Source organism: Gekko japonicus, unplaced genomic scaffold, assembly GCF_001447785.1.
Source record: "Gekko japonicus isolate JY-2015 unplaced genomic scaffold, Gekko_japonicus_V1.1 scaffold204, whole genome shotgun sequence".
Lineage (NCBI taxonomy): Eukaryota > Metazoa > Chordata > Lepidosauria > Squamata > Gekkonidae > Gekko > Gekko japonicus.
Genome location: NW_015159716.1, coordinates 287,616 through 306,609, shown reverse-complemented (window position 1 = coordinate 306,609; position 18,994 = coordinate 287,616). Strand labels below are relative to the sequence as shown.

The 18,994-nt window shown below is 51.1% G+C and overlaps 1 protein-coding gene across 1 annotated transcript in view; it reads left to right on the top strand.

Annotated features, from left to right (window-relative positions):
- The first annotated feature begins 3,643 nt into the window (after positions 1 to 3,643).
- The window catches only part of LOC107112028 (SRSF protein kinase 3-like), a 17,012-nt gene continuing 1,661 nt past the window's right edge, over positions 3,644 to 18,994 (top strand). The window contains exons 1-6 of the mRNA XM_015413128.1: positions 3,644 to 3,867; positions 9,267 to 9,363; positions 10,719 to 10,827; positions 14,123 to 14,210; positions 16,755 to 16,844; positions 18,252 to 18,356. Coding sequence (XP_015268614.1) covers positions 3,862 to 3,867; positions 9,267 to 9,363; positions 10,719 to 10,827; positions 14,123 to 14,210; positions 16,755 to 16,844; positions 18,252 to 18,356 — 495 coding nt within the window. The 5' untranslated portion in view covers positions 3,644 to 3,861. The remainder of the gene's footprint in view (positions 3,868 to 9,266; positions 9,364 to 10,718; positions 10,828 to 14,122; positions 14,211 to 16,754; positions 16,845 to 18,251; positions 18,357 to 18,994) is intronic.

The window sequence follows — 18,994 nt, the reverse complement described above, 5'->3', positions numbered from 1 at the left end:
GTTTTTGGGGGGGGGGGGGACGTGCAGATCTGCCCTCGCAGAGGAGGGAGAGCTTGTACCTGAATAAAACATGGTCTTAGAGGTGCCACTGGACTGTCTTGGACCAGGGGGGCCGGGGGGAGCTCTGCAACTTACCTGGCTGCTTCTTGCTCTGACTGAGGGCTGCAGGGAGTGGGGCTTGTTGCATGTGCCCGCCCCCTGGGCTCTTTACTGCCGGAGCTGCGCTCCTGCCGGAAATGACCCCTGCCGATAACCAATGTGATATCACCAGGCCTGACCTCATGACATCATTAGGCCCCTCCCCTTGAATCTCAGTGCTCAGGATCTTGGGGGTCTGGCAACTGTGCACGGACACAATCAGTAGTAATACTTTACCGAAGCACCCAAGAGGGATTTCTGTGCTTTTGTGCCACTCACATTCATTTCAGTGTGGCTTATGTTGGACACCTTCCCAGAAGAAGGATCCTCATGTGTCAGACCTGACAGTTTCCCATTCTGCTCCTCTTAGTGGCACTCCGCAATCTGTTGCTTCGAGTAACTGGCTTACCTTACCATGGCCATTCCATCCTAATGAAACTGGAGTAAAAGTGTGATATTTTGTGCCAACGCACCTTGGAAATATTTTGCCCTTCATTTCAAAATGCAAAGGCTGAATATGGTCGGCACCTGTTTACAACACCCCGTTTCTGTTAATGTGTTTCTTATTTGACTTTTGAAAAAAAAAGATCAGACTTTGACAAGTCGCCCATTTTAAAATGCTCCAGGAGGCAGCCTGGCAAGAAGCCCTCAACATTTCATTGGCTGCTCTGCCTTTCCTTGATTGGTACAGCCGAATGCTTTGCAAGGGGTTTGTGAATGTTTCAGTGCTCCTTGTGCGTTAGCAGCACATGGGTGGACATATCCACAGCACGAGGATGGTCCTGTACGAGCTCAAATAAAAACCACGTTTGGCGAGTGATGTGTGGAGCAAAAGATCTGGAAGCAGCTTTTGGTGGCCACCTTGGAAGGCAAATCTAGGGTGTTGTTAAAGGACAGTCAATGGCAATTATTTTATTACAAGAGGAGACCCATAAGTACTTGTGCAGAGGAGTCTCGTGTCCCCAACTTCCTTTCTCCCTTTTGCTTTTCCTCTTTGCCTCACCCTAGCAGTGCCGGCAGCCTCTTCCCTTTCCTTGCCTCCCTCCCTCCCACATTCTTTTTCTGCCCCTCCTCAGCAGGCCTCTATCCCCCATCCTTACCCACCTTTTACTATTCCCCTTTTGTTTTTGCTGGTCCTCCCTCTCCAGCTTTATCTCCCTCCCCTTGTATTTTTTATGTTTTTGGTTTGTCCCCCACAAACACACACACTAACACTACCTGAGGCTTGGAATCCTCAGCAGTGGTGGCTGCAGGTTGCCTAGCAACCCCTCAGACGGCCATCAAGATCATACAACATAAGTCTTGTGAGATCTCAGTGGCACACTTTTCTTAAAGAAGCAGACACTGCTTATGGTATAAGCTTTCGTGGGCATGCACAGTTCTTCAGATACATTGAAACAGAAGTCACCAACCCTTACATATAGCTAGCGGGTGAGGAGGATGTTGCCAGGAAGAGCCAATTAGAGTTAAGATTGGATTAAAGCAACTGGTAAAATCTGTGAATAGGAGCAAATATAGCTATAATTGGATTAAGGCAATTGGTATACTGATTAATAGCAGCAGATTAGCATACAGCATAATAAAAGAGTTTACAAACAGATGCGAAAACTGAATGACATTAGCATGTGTTGTGAGATAAGAAACTGATATCTCTGTTAAACCCTGGGGGTTCCATTTGTCCTGAGTGTTGTAATAACTTGTAACTGAACAATCTCCCATTCTAGTCTATTTCTGAAATTCTTTTGCAATAAAACAGCTACGTTTTGAGCGTCCTGGAAGGTTGAAGTGTCTCTCCCACAGGTTTCTCAATGTTGTGATTCTTGATGTCAGATTTGTGTCCTTTTATCCTTTGGCGTAGTGTTAGACCTGTTTGCCCTATGTAGAGGACTGTTTCCCCTGTGTAGAGAACTCAAACTTTGTTCTGCTGCATCAGACCAATATGGCTACCCAACAGGAATTGCTTCTGTTTTGTAACCCCTACTGTGGCCCCATTCACACAGAGCATTTGCCGCGCTAAAGAGACAGATGATAGGCAGATTTTCCGGGCGCGATCACACCGCAACATCTGGGAAGCGTATTGCTCCCGTGGCTTCCCGCCAACGATGCACATTAAAAAACTAGTACCTCCAAGGTACTAGTAAACGTTTGCCAAGGGCTGCCTCCAGACACCCGTGGTGTGAACGCGCCGGCGTGCGGCATTCCCCTCTGGTCCCTCGTTTACCCACCGGCACCGAGGGAAGGACCCATGGTGTACCGCCGGTGTGTCTGATCGCGTAATCGCGGATCAAACTCTGCCGGGGCAATTAGCCACGCCTCCCCCCGCGATATCCGGCCCGTGTGACCGGGGCCTGAATTTTTCTAAGTATTTCCCCCCCTGAAAACCTGGGACTTCTACTAGGCTTATAGAAAAACAACTCCTGTCTGTCCCTGGCCCCACTGTGTGGATTTTATTGTTCAGTTGAGAATTAGATATAACCAAGGCTTTTTTTGTAGGAAAAAGTCCAGCAGGAACTCATTAGCATAATAGGCCACACCCCTGACTGCACCACTCATTAGCATATTAAGCCGCACCCCCATGTTACCAGAAGTGTGGTCATCCAGCCACACCCACCTTTTGCTTGTTATTCTGTTTACCTTGTTTGTTGTCAAAACCTAGGGCTTTTTTGGTAGCAGGAACTCCTTTGCATGTTAGGCCACACACCCCCTAATGTAGCCAATCCTAATGAGTTTCTGCTGTTGGGTGTGGCCTGGTATGCTAATGAGCTCCTGCTGGGCGTGGCCAACTTGGGAGCCAGCCGGAACTCCGTTCCTGTGCGTTCCTGCCCAAAAATAGCCCTGGGTATAATGATGACATGTTAAGCTCCTTGAATGGGGCAGATGGTAACCACAGATGGTACTCTTAAAAAGGTGTTCTCTGCTGGTTTCAAATTCCAGAAGCTATGTCACATGGTTGCAGCAAAAGTAAGAAGCAGTCTTGAGTCTTTAAGGTACCGCTCTGTCTTGGGGAGATCTCACAGATTGCAATGGGGTGTGGTGGGAACTGAGGTCTTTGCGCTGAAGACAGTTGTTGAAGCATTCACAAGCGCCGAGAAAACACACTCAGCTTTGCATCAGTGTTCTGGCACCAAAATCGACAGTTGTTTTGTACAGAGTTTCACTTGGCATGTCAGGGCGATCCTAAATTTCCTACCCCTGCACAGCAGCAGGCCCTTTGCCAGGAAAACTGGATGTCTACAAGAGGTGGGGGGGGGAGGGGCAGCGGCGTGATGCAAAAGTTTGCATTTCCATCTCAGCAATCTGTAAATGTTGATCTATAAATAAGCTCCCCGGAGATTCCAGGTTTTGCTTTGGTGGCTGGGCAGAGATGCAGCCAAGAAAGCATTAGGAGAGCAAAGTAGGAAACTGTTCCAACAGGTGCAAGGCAAAAAAGGGGATGGTAAAATGAGACCGCTCCAGCTGTCCGGGGTCCCTGAACTGTTCTGAAGTTGGTACCACGTTTCCAGAGACCGCAGTGCGATCCAATCCTATCCCACCCCTCTTTCTTTGCCACATACCTCTGAGGCAGAAGGGTGCCCCCTCCGCCCCCTTTCCCAGCCACAGGGACTAAAAAAGGAAGCAATGGGAACGTGTTTGACGGCACTCCCGAGAACTTGCAAGCGGGGCAGCTCTGAGCTGCTTCGAAGGAGAGCCCCACATGGGGCTGGAAGGGGCTCCTGACACACCATGGAGGTAAGTCGGAAGCATTTGCTACATTCCCCCCCCCCCCGGAGGAAGCACATACTGATGGTGCTCGGTGCCAAAATTTTATGAAATTCCCAAAAAGAGACCACTCACGCCTTAAGAGACCCTGAAGAGCTCTCAGGTTGCTACCTGGCTTGTTTTGAGCTAGCCTGGGGAATGCTTTCTTGAGATCTCTAGACTGACTCTTTTGCTAATCAGGGAAATGATTTGAAACGCGGGTCACTTTCTAGTTGAAAATACAACATACAAGCATGGCTAGGGGCCCTTTCTTAGGGTTGCCAGCCTCCAGGTGGGGCCTGGGGATCTCCCGCTTTTACAACTGATCTCCAGCTGACAGAGAGCAGCTCCCCTGGAGAAAATGGCTGCTTTGAAGGGGGGACTCTATGACACTGTACCCCGCTGAGGCCCCTCCCCTCCCCCAAACCCTGCCCTCTCCTGGATCCACCCCCAAAGTCTCCAGGTATTTTCCAACCCCGACCTGGCAACCCTCCCCTTTCTGGAAACTGGCAGCTCTGAGGAAGAGACGCATTTGCTCACCATGAAGACCCTTAAGAGTTGATTTGATGGATGTGTTTATTGACCTACGGGGGGTGGGTGGGAAATCCTGTGCAAGGACAGCAGGGTACTGCTCTGTGCGCCCAGACTGCAAATTCTATACCAAACTGAAATGCTCCTGTTGGAATGAATGCTGCACGGCTTTTGCATGTATTTGCCTAATTTAGAATTACTGATGCATGCAGAGGCACGCCATCCCAAAATGTGGCTTTCTGGCACGTCTGACAACCGTGTTCGTGCTCCTTCAAAGACACTGAAACATGTCGAAGCATGAATGTGCGAGGACAGCCTCTTCTTCCTGCCTGTCTGGAGAAGGGGATCTGAGCCCTCCCCATGGAAGCCAGGTCAACTTTCCATCAGGGGATGCCTGGCCCTTCAGACAATCCTCCCTAATCCATCTGAAAATCCAAGCAAGGGCAGCCAGGAACCTGAGATCGGGCCTGGCGCCTTTCCAGCACTGTGGGGCACAGGAGGCTTGCTGGCTCAGCGGCCGTCCTTTGAAAACCTCCAGTGCAAACCCATCACATAATTTCTGCCATGACCCCTGCAGAAATGCCAGGAATTTTCATAACAGCCCAGCTCCAGAATTCAAGGAAGCGGAGGCATGTGGGGAGGAAGAAGGGAAGTTGCCGGAGGTGGAGAAACCTGGCTGCTCAAGCCCAGAAGGGAAAAGGCACAAGGGACAAACTGACGGAGGCCATGCAGAACAGGAATGAGTTTGACTCCGTGGCACAGGAACACTTTGAAGCTGTGTGGGATTCTTTCTCAGGCAGAATGCTCAGGAAAAGAAGCAACAGGGGAGGGAAGAAAAGTAGCTTTGATGGAGCTGGTTGTTTTGCCCAGGAATTTAGGGTCGCCAACTTCCAGGTGAGGCCTGGAGATCTCCCACTGTTACAACTGATCTCCAGACAACAGAGATCAGTTCACCTGGAGAAAATGGCAGCTTTGGAAGGTGGACTCTGTGGCCACTGTCCCCCACTGAAGTCCCTCCCCTGTCTCCTCCCCAAACCCCACCCTCCTCAGGCCCCCCTCCCAAAAGCTCCAGGCATTTCCCAACCGGGACCAGGCAGCCCTACCCAGGATCCAGATACTTCCTCCCAGATTCTACGAGGTTCTTGTGCCTCTAACGCAGCACAAGAGAGACCTTCCATCTCCAATTGCTCATCCTTCAGTTCCAGCCTAGCTATTGTAAGACAGAACCTCTGTCCCTGATTGTGTTTGCCCAGGCCAATGTGAGAAAACACACAAAAGCAGTCCTGTAGAGTTGGAAACCAAAAAAATAATTTATTAATCAATAAGGAAGAATACAGATTCAAGGGTTTTGGAACCCTGAATACCCAACAGATTCTTCAAGTGTTACAATGGGTGAAATAGCATTTTATACTTCACATTACATCAGAGAAATAAAACAGAATTATTGGTTCCATCAAACATTGTCAAATTTCATCACCTATTTCCCTTTGGGTTAAGACCTGGGGGGGGGGGGGGGGTGTTCCGAGGGGAGATCTTTTTTCCCTAACAGAACAATACACTTTTCTTTCGGAAGCTATGAAGTTGCATGTTGTATCTATATAACTGATATGGTTACAGAGTGCTTACTGTTCTTCATTCTAGCTAGGTTAACTCACATTAGAAACATGCGCAGTTGTAGCTGGCCAGAACAAGCAAGGTCATGGGTAGCATAACTGTGTATCAGCATTTCAGCCTTCTTCCCAGTATGCATTCAAACAACAGTCACAAATGAACCAAAGTTAATACCTGAATACATTCATGATGTCAGATTCATATGCATTATGGAAGTGCTAAGCACACCTACCAAGTCAAACCTGTTAGGCAGTGGCAGAGTACAAAGTGCTTCATAAAATGCGTACAACACTATTTTCACGCATTCACTGACCTCTAGAGGTAAGGTGGAAGTGTACAGGCTGCCACTAGCCACTCCCTCTCTGTGCATGTTCAGGCCGATGATCTAAGTCCAGTTTGTTTATTTATAACCCACCTTTCTCCACAACAGGGACCCAGCCGACTGGCATTGTTCTCCTCTTCTCCTTTTTATCCTCACAACAACCCTGTGAGGTAGGAGAGGCTTGGGAGGGAGGGACTGGCCCAGGGGCACCCAGTGAACTTCCAAGGCAGAGCAGGGATTCAAACCTGGGTCTCCCAGATCCTAGGCCAACACTGAAACCACTACGCCATGCTGGTGCTGAGTCTGAACCAGTGTTCCCGCTAAGCTGAGCTGGTGTGAGCTAGCTCACTGTTTTTTAGCCTCCGGCTCACACGTTTTTGTCTTACCTCAGGAAGGGACGGCTCCAGAGCAAACTAATTTATGCAGTAGCCCAATCGCTCGCTCACAACTTTAATGCCAGGAGCTCACCAAGTAGAATTTTTGCTCAGAGGACTCCGCGGCTTAGAGGGAATATTGGTCTCAACCCCGTACAGTGTACAAACTCTACCCTGAAAAAGGCAGGGCCCCTTAGGGTTGCCACCTCCAGGCTGGGAAATTCCTGGCAATTTGGGGTGGAGCCTGTAATGTGGACGGAGCTCGGCAGAGATGTGATGCCACACCGCCCACCCTCCAAAGCTGCCATTTTCTCCATGGGAACGGATCTCTGGAGATAAATTGTAATTCTGGGAGATCCCCAGGCCTTGCCTGGAGGTTGTCAACCTAGAGGGCCGGAAAGTTCTCAGTGGCATGCAGAAAGCTCATAGTTCAGCACCCGGGTTTCCCTGCCCCCATCTCCAGGGAGTTCCCAGAGTTGACATTCACACTGGAGTGAACCTGGTTACTCTGACAGTTGTGGGAGTCAGGCAGTGATTGGCTAGATCCAAACCGCTTTTCACCCCCAAGGATTCCCTTGTAAACACTGAAAGGGCTCCCTCTGCTGGGAAGCAGTGGCTTCAATATGGAGCCAGACGGGTAGGGTTCAATCAAAGGGCATTGTCCCAGCTGAAGACTCAGTCCCCTGGCTGTGCTATTGGCTGACTCTATGGATGGGCGGTTGTGGCCACCTATGCTGTGCCTCTACTGCAGAAGGGAGGTGGGAGGGGGGGCTTTCCTGATCAGCCTGTTCTGCTTGCTGAGCTCACCCGGAGAGGTAGTTGCTGTGGGAAGAGAGAGGACTGCCTGAACCTGAAGAAAGAGCATTCTAGGCTTGGTTACGTTCCAGGTACTGTACTAGGATATTCCCTTCACTTCATTCAGGAGGTTCCCCAGTCAACCGCATATGCATTATGTAGCTTAAAAGATAAGCCACCAGTGAAGGTTAAGAAATTGTATAAATACAGACTGTCAGTTATAAAGAAAAGAGGGTTGATTAACAGAGTTGCCAGCTCTGGCTGGAGAAATCCCTGGAGATTTGAGGGCAGGGCCTGGGGAAGGCAGAATTTGGGAAAGGGGGGGGGGCGCTCAGGGTGGGGGAGAGATATGATTCCACAGAGTCTACCCTCAAAAGCTGCCATTTCCTCCAGAGGAACTGATCTCTGTTGCCTGGAGAGCAGTTGTAATTCCAGGGGATCTCTGGCCACCACCTGGAGGTTGGCAACTCCATTGATTAATGTTAAAGTGCCTGGGTTTGTGCAATTGCAATACAAATGGTAAAGGAAGAGGGCTTTACGTACTTGGGAGAGTGCTAGCTTGAGCTCACTGGGAGAGGGACTGGGCAGCCTCTTCAGCTGTGGAAGCTTCAGACCTGAGGGAGGAAAGTCATATGCCTGCCTTGATTATATTTCAGGATTTAGATATCCAGCATCACTCTTGTGCAAGAGAAAGAATCATAACAAGATAGTTATTTTAAGCACTGTTGTGTTGTCAATGTTTTCCTCTCCCCCCCCCCTTGTGAGAAGTGCCCCTGTTGGACATTTCAGACTGGCATGTTTAAATTGCTGTAGATCATTTTGCAGTGCTCTTTTCTCTCTGTGTGCGGTGGTGAACTTTTTGAGAAATCCACCAGTCACCCTCAGTCATTCTGCCTGTACAGACATTAAACCAAATCAAACTGGGACCAACACTCCCTCTAAGCTGTGGAGTCATGTGAGCAAAAATTCTACTTTGTGAGCTGCTGGCATTAAAGTGGTGAGCGAGCGATTTGGCTACTGCATAAATTAGTTTGCTCTGGAGCCATCCTTCTTGAGCCAAGACAAAAAATGGGTGAGCCAGAGGCTAAAAAACTGTGAGCTGGCTCACACTAACTCAGCTTAGAGGGAACACTGACTGGGATCAATGTTCCCTCTAAGCTGTGGAGTCATGTGAGCAAAAATTCTACTTTGTGAGCTACTGGTATTAAAGTTGTGAGTGAGCGATTTGGCTACTGCATAAATTAGTTTGCTCTGGAGCCCTCCTTCCTGAGCTAAGGCAAAAATGGGTGAGCCAGAGGCTAAAAAACTGTGAGCTAGCTCACACTAACTCAGCTTAGAGGGAACACTGACTGGGACCCTTTGTTGCTAACCTGGAGTAATGGAGGGTGAATGTTGTTATTGTGACCAAGCAAACTTCCATGCTGTATCTCCATTCCCCTCTGGGCTCAGTTGGGACTCCTGTGCCTACCTTTGTTGTTTTGGCCCTGCCCATGGTGGTCTGCCCCCAGCTCCTACCAACCCCAAAAGTCTACAGACTGCCATTGCCACCTGTAGCCTCCTTATAAATAATGAGAAATTAGCAATGTATTTCAACTAAACATCTTCATTTCTCTCAGACTTTCTCGGAGTTGGATCCAGCTATCTCTCAGTGCCTTCCACTGGTTTTTCTACAGGCTTGTAACAGAGGAGAATCAATCAGCTAGCATAAAATACTAATGATTTCCTTGGCCCTTAGATGTAATGTCTCCCTGCTTTAGATGGTTTCGAATTTCGGACCATCCTGCAACCCGGGGAGCTGTGGTCCTGCCATGGATGCTTCTGAATGGCCAAAGGAGGTCTCAGCATCTTGTTCAGGTGAGTGGCTGGTATTGCTTGAAGAGGGCATCTAACTGTCCTTCAGATCAGCAAAGTACAGAGCCCTGCATAGATGTGTAGATAAGGTCATATCTAGATGTGTAACGCAGCTCTAACGGGGTATGCATTTGCTTGTTTATTTCATGCTCTATTTCCAAGTATGATATAATGTATAAGGAGTTAGATACTAGCAGGCGGTAACCTGAAAAGAGAGTGTGGTTTAAAGAGCATAGGCAGTCAGATTTATGGTCACTGGGCTGGATTTAGATCCGTTTCTGTGTTTGCCTCCCATTTTTTCTCCCTTGAGTCCAAACATATGAGCCTGTCAAGTTGTTAAAAAAAAAAGGAACGCTTGTTTCCCTCAAAGTCATTACATTTTCTGCTGTCTTGCAAGTGTTTCAAATAAAGAAGAGCCAACAAATGAATGGAAAGATGTGGCACTTGAGAAAGGACAGGTGGGCAACCAGGATGGGGAGAGGGATGGAACCCAAGTCTTATGAGGAAAGGCTGAAAGAGTTGGGTATGTTTAGCCTGGGAAAGAGAAGGCTTAGAGGGGACCAGGGTTCCCGCTAAGCTGAGTTAGTGTGAGCTAGCTCACTGTTTTTTAGCCTCTGGCTCATACCTTTTTGCCTTGGCTCAGGAAGGATGGCTCCAGAGCAAACTAATGTATGCAGCAGCCAAATCGCTTGCTCACAACTTTCATGCCGGTAGCTCACAAAGTAGAATGTTTGCTCACAAGACTCCACAGCTTAGAGGGAACATTGGAGGGGACATGATTGCAGTCTTCAAGTATTTGAAGGGCTGTCACGTAGAAGATGCAGCGGATCTATTCTCTCTTGCTCCGGATTGCAAGACTAGATCTAATGGGTGGAAATTACAAGGGAGTCGTTACTGGCTAAATATCAGGAGAAACTTCCTAACTGTGAGAGTGGTTGAGTAGTGGAACAGACCGCCTCGGGAGGTGGTGGATGCTCCTTCGCTGGATGTTTTCAAGTGGAGGCTGGACAACCATCTTTCGGGTATGTTGTAGGGCTATCTTTCGGCTATGCTCCTGCAGAGTACAGGGGGTTGGACTAGATGACCTGGAAGGTCCCTTCCAACTCTAACATTCTATGATTCTATGATTCTATACCTAGACTCCAAGGGGGAGGGTAAAAGGATTAAACAACGCAGATCTGAAAACAGTTCATGGCGTCAAAATCAGCAAATCAGCATCAGGTATTAGGAGAGAACTATTGCAAGAACACCAGCCGGTTCTTTTGTTCATCCGTAGGGGTTCTACCATGACTTGCAGAAAATGGGCCCTTTGGGTGTAGTAACACGTCTGTTGATGCCTCTTTTCCTCCTCCGTGCAGAAGGCTACTATCCAGTGATTCAAGGAGAAGTGTTCAATGGAAGATACCAAGTGGTACAGAATCTGGGCTGCGGCTACTTCTCAACAGTCTGGCTTTGCCAAGACATGGGGTGAGTAAAATGGCCTCTTCCTAACAACAGAGACTGGCGATCGGTACTACCATGTAGGAATCCATTCTGAGCCCAAAGGAGAAAGTACCGAATAGGTGCGTGTGTTTTCTTTTGTCTGGCGGCGTGGGACAAAAGCCCGCAAGAGCCAGAGTGGTGGTTAGACTGGGATCTGGAAAACTCTGGTTTGAAGAGGGTTGCCAACCTCCCGTTGGTGGATGGAGATCTCCTGGGATTACAGCTGATCTCCAGATGACAGAGATCAGCTCCCCTGGAGAAAATGGCCACTTTGAAAGGTGCACTCTACGGCATTATACCCCACTGAAGTCCCTCCCCTCCCCAAACCACGCCCTCCTCAGGCTCCACCCCCAAAATCTCCAGGTATTTCCCAGTCTGGAACTGGCAACCCTAGGTTTGAATCCCAGCTCTACCATGGAAGATTGCAGGATTCAAATCTCCATTGTGTCATGGAAGCTGACTGGGTGACCTTGGGGGCCAGTCATTCTCTCTCAGCTGAACCTCCCTCACAGGGTGATCGTTGTGAGGCTCAAATGGAGGAGAAGAGGGTGTTGTAAGCTGCTTTGGGTCCACATTGGGGGTGGGGTGGGGAGTATAAATATCAAAATCATCAAAGAAAAAGACCGGGGAATACCCAGAGTCCTGGCTGTCGGTGGGCTGCATGCCATGGCCGTTAAGGAGGAACATCTCAGTGCATTAGTGCTAGTCCAGCAACAGAAACTAGGAGCCTGCTTGGAGGCAGAGGCGGAGGTCAGGTCAAACTTCACATGAGGCTTCAGCTTCTAAAAGCAACTGACTCAGATTAAAGCCATCCACTGAGGAAGAAAGACATTGAACTCTAACCTTCTCCTGTGGTGTTTTCTCCATCAGAAATGGCCCCCCTCACCTGCCAGGGTGCTTTAAGTCCCATTAGAGGAAAAAGACAGCCACAGTATATATGCTTGTCTTCCCCCCTGGGGGTGGGGGTTAAAGGAGCCCGAGGGGAGTATTTTCAATGAGGAGAAGGCTGCAGAGAAAGAAGAATGAACTCCTTCCCCTTCTTTACCGCTGCAGCCCTGATCCAAATCATTTCCCCCCCTCCCAGTGCAGAAGAATCTGCACTCGCTGCCCATATTTGTTTCCTAGCTCAATGCAAAGTGCTGATTCTGACCTTTGAAGCCCTAAATGGTTTGGAGCCAGGGTACCTGAAGGACCACCATCTCCCATGTAGTCAAGCCCCCCTGCTAAGATCTGCCTCACAAGCCCAGCTCTCCATGCCCCCTGCCTTCAGATGTGAGGTGAGTGGCAACCAGAGACAGGACTTTTTCAGTAGTGGCACCTCCCCTGTGGAATGCCCTTCCCCCTTGAGGCTCACCTGGTGCCTATTTTGCTTTCTTTGAGGCACCACCGGACAAATGTTTCGGTTCACTCAGGCTGTTAATTAAGGGGTTGATTTTTTTACAACACAATTTTAGCCTGGAAACTTATTTTAAGCTGTTTGTGGTTTGTTTTTATGCTGGATTTTAATTGATACCTTGTAATGTCAGGTTGCCAACCTCCAGGTGGCACATGGAGATTTCCTGCTATTACAGCTGATCTCCAGATGAACAAGATGAGTTTCCCCTGGAGAAAAATGAATGCTTTGGAGGGCGGACTCTGTGGCCCTTGTACCCTGTCGAGTTCCCTCCCTTCCCCAGGCTCTACCCCCAAGATCTTCAGGTATTTCCCAACCTGGAGCTGGCAACCCTATTTTAATGTTTTGTTTGTGTTATTTTTTAATTTGTGAACTGCCTTCGGCAGGTTCCTAGAAAGTAGGCATATTTTTCCCTAAACAAATAATATTTCCCCCAGCTAAATTATGTATCTCAGACTCCAACCCTTATTCCAAGCACAGTCTGAATCCTACAGAGAGCTGAAATAGGGCTGTGTTGAAGTTCCGTATTGCAGGCCCCAGCTGCTTGTGGATGTTTGCAAATCACCCAGGAGGCTGCAAATCACAGCCTGGGCACTTAACTCCTCCTGCACCCACTAATTACCTCCCTCAAAATGCACCCCAGGCTGTTTTTTAGCTCATTTTCTCCCCTCCCCTGCCCAGTCTCCAAGATCAGAAGGAAGCTCAGCTGGGGGGGGGCAGGGAAAAATGCTGGGTATTGAGGGGGGGAGCATTTGCAGAGTCAAATCAGTGGCTCCAGGAAGGAGTTAAGTGGGTCCTCCCCTCACCAGCCAGTTTCCCCCCAGAAATGTTTCCCATATTGGTGGTGTTGGGAAAGGAGGGTTTAGGAATTCAGGTTCAACCAGGTAAGGAATAGTTCCACCCACCCCCTCACCCTTATCCCTGGCTTTCCGGAATTAAGGCAGTAACAAAAAGTCTTTCTGTCACATAGCGATGCCAGCCTCCAGGTGGGATCCCCTGTGATTGCAGCTCACCTCCAGACTGCAGAGATGAGTCCTCCCGGAGAAAATGGATGCTTTGGAGGGTGGGTTCCATGGCACTGTACCCCACTGAGGTCCCTGTCCTCCCCAGGCTCCACCCCCAAATCTCCAGGAGCTGGGATTAGATGTGGGGATGTAGATACAGCTAAAGTCCAGAGGTCATTTCGGGGGGGATCGTGGGGGATCGCAGTTCCCCCGGGTGAGGTACGGGGGGCGGGGCACATGATGAAGCCCCGCCCCCTGCTTCCGGCCGCCTTGCAGGTCCACCGCCGGGCCCCTCATGGGGCTCGGCAGTAGAGCTGCAAGGCCGGCGACGGCCGGGACCGTTGGGGGCGGGGTGTGTGGCCTTATGACACACTTCCGGTGATGTCAGGGGGTGTGGCCTTATGACACACTTCTGGTGATGTCAGGGGGTGTGGCATATGCTAATGAGTTATGCTAATGTTCCCCTAGCTCTTTTTCTACAAAACGACCCCTGCTAAAGTCCCTTAGATACTTTTGTTTGCTTGAGATGAATCAATGCCACGGTTTCAGGGAAGCATCTAATCATGTGGGGGGCCCCCGGCAAACTTTGGGCAAGTGTGCCCCAAGGTATGCCACTCATAATCTGTGTTGACTGTGCATATCCAACCCTTGGGATGGTTACCCCCCCGTTCCCTTGAATTAGCATCACTCTGGAGATACAGGAGGGAAGGTTGGATTAGCTCTCCCCCTCATGAAGGCAAAGAGCAGAGCCCTTCTTCCTCCAGCCAGGAGATCTGCCAGCTCTGAAGCAGCTCGAAGGGGGGGGGGGGGGGAAATATACGTCAGTGTCCAGGGCGGGTTCTTGTTCCTTCCCCTGCAACCAATAGGTGGTGTCTCTTTCCAGGAAGAAGAGGTGTGTGGCTGTGAAGGTGCCCAAGGGAGGGGAGAATTTTGCCGAGGCAGCCCTGGATGAAGTCATGCTCCTGCGCTGTGTATGTAACTCTGAACCCAGCACCTTCTGGCAAAACCTTGAAGCTGTTCCCCAGAGCCAGCTGCCTCCCGGAGGAGCCCTGCCTCAGCCCCTTTCCCTTGACAGCACAGCAGAGGAGCCTCCTCTGAGCCAGCTCTGTTCCTGAAAGAAGCCCTCCGTCAGCCCGCCCAGGAACTCTGTTTGCAGCGGAGCCACAGGCACTGCTAATGCCGCTTCAGAACATGCGGCTAGGCCCTTAGTCATCCACAGATAGGGTTGTTCCCCCCCCCCAATACACACACCCAGACTGTATGCCTAGAACCAGGGGTCCTTTCGTAGGAACTCATTAGCATAACTCATTAGCATATGCCACACCCCCTGACATCAGGGGCCCGGCGGTGGACCTGCAAGGCCAGCGGGAGTGCGAGGAAGCCCCGCCAAGTCCCTCCCTGGCCCCAGGCAGGCAGGGGTGGGGAGAGGCGGGGAGGAAGCAACTTACCCTCCCTCTTCTCCTGCCTCCTCCTGGCTGAATGAAGGCTGGAAGCGGGGCGGCCGGAAGCAGGGGCGGGGCTTCGTCATGTGCCCCGCCCCCTGCACCTCACCCGGGGAAACTGCGTTCCCCCGCATTCCCCCCCCCGAAATGACCTCTGCCTAGAACAACTTCATCTCCATAGGCAGGTGCTGAACAGCTACCAAGAGGAACATAGAGGCGGCTTCCAACACAGGGATTTTCCCCTGGGCCCCCTGTGAGGCCAGCTGGATGTCCCACTGTGGGGAAGCTTCCAGAGGATGTCCTGCTGACTCAGAGTGTCATTCATGGGTCTCCCATACTTTTTCCTGTTGAACCTGAGCAAAAAAGGGGGGAAAAAACACACTCCACATGCAGCTGCTGGTGTGACCTTGGGTCAGTTACAAGTTCTTTCAGAGCTGTTCTCTCACTCAGCCCCACCTACCTCACAGGGTGTCTGTTGTGAGGAGGGGAAGGGAAAGGGATTGTAAACCGCTCTGAGGCACCTTCGGGTAGTGAAGGGCGGGGTATAAATCCAATCTCCTCCTCCTCTTGTGTTCAAAGGGCTGAGTTATTATTATTATATTTATTCATTTCATTTCTATCCCATTCCATTTCCCACAAGCCCCTGAAAGACAGTTATGCCAGTTCTCCCATCAGCGTACCTAACGAGTCGTCAGGGGGGCTCAGATCCCAGAGAGCATTCTGGAAACCAGTTGGATCCATGAGTCTCTGTGGGGGAGGGTAAATCTGCTCGCCACCTATGCAGGAGAGGGACGGAATCTCCAGATGGGCCTTCAGGGCAATGTGGTCCAACCGTGGCACTCTGTCCTTGGATGTCCGGCCAGCATTCACACCCGCCATAAAGATCAGAACTAGCGTGTGGCCTGCTTGATGAGTGGGGCCCGATACAACCTGGGAGAGTCCTAGTGCTGCCATGTACGCTACTAGACCTGAAGCCGGGGAAGTGGGTGGCCAGGCCGTGAGGAGGCCTGGTCTGATGGCTGGCCACTGGCGCTTCTGTGCCAACTCAGCGGAGGGGTGGGAGGGGGACAGCAGCAAGTGGCACTGAGATGGGGCATACAGATGCCATCCTTGCACACTTCCCCCCCCCCGCCCCTCACTTGCTTCTGCTTCTGCAGCTGGAGTGTCTTTTCCTGGCCCTTTGTGGAAGCAGCAAGAGCCTTCACCAGAAAACTGCTTCAGGAGGGTAGCCGTGTTGGTCTGCGGTAGAACATCTAGATTAGAGTCCCTCGGCACCTTAGAGACCAGCAAGATTTTGGGGGTATAAGCAGGGGTCATTTCCTGCAGGAGTGCACAGGAGCGGAGCTCCGGCAGTAAAGAGTCCAGGGGGTGGGCACATGCAATAAGCCCCGCCCCCTGCTCTCAGCAGCCCTCAGTCAGAGCAAGAAGCAGCCAGGTAAGCTGCAGAGCCCCCCCCCGCCCCCCCGGTCCAAAACAGTCCAGTGGCACCTTTAAGACCAGGTTTTATTCAGGTACAAGCTCTCCCTCCTCTGCGAGGACAGATCTGCACGTTCCCCCTCCCCCCCCCAATAGCTAGCAATCCAAAACAGTCCAGTGGAGCCTGAGTGGTGGGTGTTGCCTTCTGACACACTTCTGGTGATGCCAGGGGGTGTGGCATATGCAAATGAGTTATGCTAATGAGCTATGCTAATGAGCTCCTGCGCCTCTTTTTCTACGAAATGACCCCTGGGTATAAGCTTTTGAGAGTCAAAGCTCTGATGAAGGGAGCGTAGACTCTTGAAAGCTGATACACCCCCCCAAAAAATATTGCTGGTCTCTAAGGTGCCATTGGACTTGAACTGGGAAACGGGTAGCAGCCCCACCCTCAGCCTCTTCTTCTCATTATCCCAGACCGTAAAGGGCATCTGGCAAACCAGCCAAACTGGACTTGATTGGTGATGTTGCTGCCCCAAGCCTGACCCCCCCACACACACACACCCCTGCTCTCTTCTGCTGTGTCTCTTTGCCTCCAGGCAGACTCTCAAAGGGTTGTGGTCTCATTTAGAGTAACTGAACGCCCTTGTCTTTTCACAGGTGGACAGCAAGAGAAGAAAAGACCAAGCCGGAGATCACCTCATCCGCTTGCTCGATGATTTCAAAATGATTGGAGAGAATGGCTTTCATATCCTTTGGCTAGGTGGAAATAGACTCCAGGACGGACGGGGCAGCCTCTTAAGGCCAAGTTGGCTGCTTGCCCTCAAAAAGGGAACTGGCCTGCAACAGCAGCCAGCGGCTGGGCAAGGGCATGGGAGTGGATACCTGCTGCAGCAGAGAAAAAGCTGATCGATTCATGGAGGAGAGGTCTATCAGTGGGTACTAGCCATGGTGACTGAGGGGAACCTCCACGTTCAGAAGCACTCAACCTCTGAATCCCCAGAGCCAGGAGGCAACGTCAGGGGAAGGCCTCGGCCTCTATGCCCTGTTGCTGGCCCTCCAGAGGAACTGGTTGACCACTGCATGAGACAGGGTGCTGGACTTGATGGACCCCAGGTCTGTTCCAGCAGGGCTCTTCTTAATGTTCTTAAGAAACTGGCTGTGGGAGGAGAGACTCTCTTAGGAGTGCTTTCACGCAGGTGCTTTCTTTGCTTCACCTATAATTCCCTGCCAGAAGGAAGTACCCCATCGGAAATGGAGCTCACGCTGACTCTTCTCCTTCTTTCTGGCTGCTGGGGAGAAAGGCGTAGCTCAGGGGAAGTGTACCGGGCTGTAAACTGGAGGCTGAGCATTCCGTGGTCAGAGGTCCCGGGGTGGTGGTGGTGGTTTTCTTTTCAAATGAGACTGTTCCTCCCTTCTGAGAGCCACTTTGGTGTAGTGGTTAAGTGTGCGGACTCTAATCTGGGAGAACCGGGTTTGATTTCCCCCACTCCTCCACTTGCACCTGGCTGGATGACCTTGAGCAAGCCATAGCTCTGATAAGAGCTGTTCTTGAAAAAGAGCAGTTTCTGTCAAGAGCTCTCTCAGCCCCACCTACCTCACAGGGTGTCTGTTGTGGGGAGGGGAAGGGAAAGGAGTTTGTAAGCCGCTCTGAGACACCTTTCGGTAGTGAAGGGCGGGATATAAATCCCTCCTCCTCCTCTTCCTCCTCCACCACCACCCCGTGTTTCAGACCTGAAAAGTTGCTAGTTCCCCCCTGTTGATGCAAAGATGCGGGTACTATGCACAGGACTTTTACATTTCCCCCCTGCCCCCCAGTAGGAGATCATCAAGTCGTGTCCGATTAGGAAAATATTAGGGTGGGAAGGGTAAAACTCCCCTCTTGTTGAGCCATGGTCCCAAGTCAAATTGAGGCTGCTGCTCGCAGCTACTACTAGAAGTGGGAACAATGCCTGGGGAGCACCAGCAGCGTGGCTCCCAGCGTGGTGTGAAGTGGCAGGGCCTGTGGTCCCATCTTCTCTGCCTTCTTGAGCAAACAGACTATGGGGAACATTGCTGAGAAAGACCCCCCTCTTGGCATAAAATCCGCTGCTGGAGAGAAATAAGACCAGGACTTTGGCTGTTCATGGATCCCTGACTCTGCCCCCCCCCCCCCCCGTGTGCTTAGTGTTCGAGCTGCTGGGCCCTTCGCTCCAGTCCTTGCTGAGCTGCCCAGGAGTCCAGGGACTCCCTTTGCCCTTTGTCAAGAAAGCGACGCATCAGGTAAGCGCAGAGCCTGCTCTTTATTATTTCCTTCCCACTCTTCTCCCCATCCCTGCCCTAGGAAGACCTGAAGTATGAGGCAGACAGGGTGGGACAAAGTCTGCCCCTCCCATTTTCTCCAGGGATTCTGCAAAGGCAGAGGTGTCCCCCGACCCCTGGCACAAAGACATAGGAAAGACTGGCTTGTGGGAGGGGTCTTGTTGCTCCCTCCCTTTCCCGAAGTGCAGCTGGCAGCTGAAAGATGGATCAGGTGGCAGCTGGGCCCAGGTGGCCGGTGGGAAGGGAAGGGTTTTGCTTTCTCTCTCTCCCCCCCACCCCCACCCTGCCTTCTGCTGAGCTGCTCCCTCCACAACAGCTTGCCTCTGCCGATTTCCAGAAGGCAGCCGCCCTGGGGTGAGCACTGGTGGGTAAACCAAAGGCTGCTGCAGTGCAAACGCACCTCATGCCTCTCTCCACTGAGATGTGCGAGCTCTCGCTTTCCTGGGGACCTTGGGGGCATGGAGCAAGAAGAGGTTGCTAGAGTGTTGTTGCTCGCACATCTCCTTGGAGAGCTGCAGGGGTGCTGGTGGCAGCAGGGGCCCCAACAGACAGGGAAAAGGTTGAGACCAAGAAGCCAAAGGAAATGTTTTCCTCTGTGA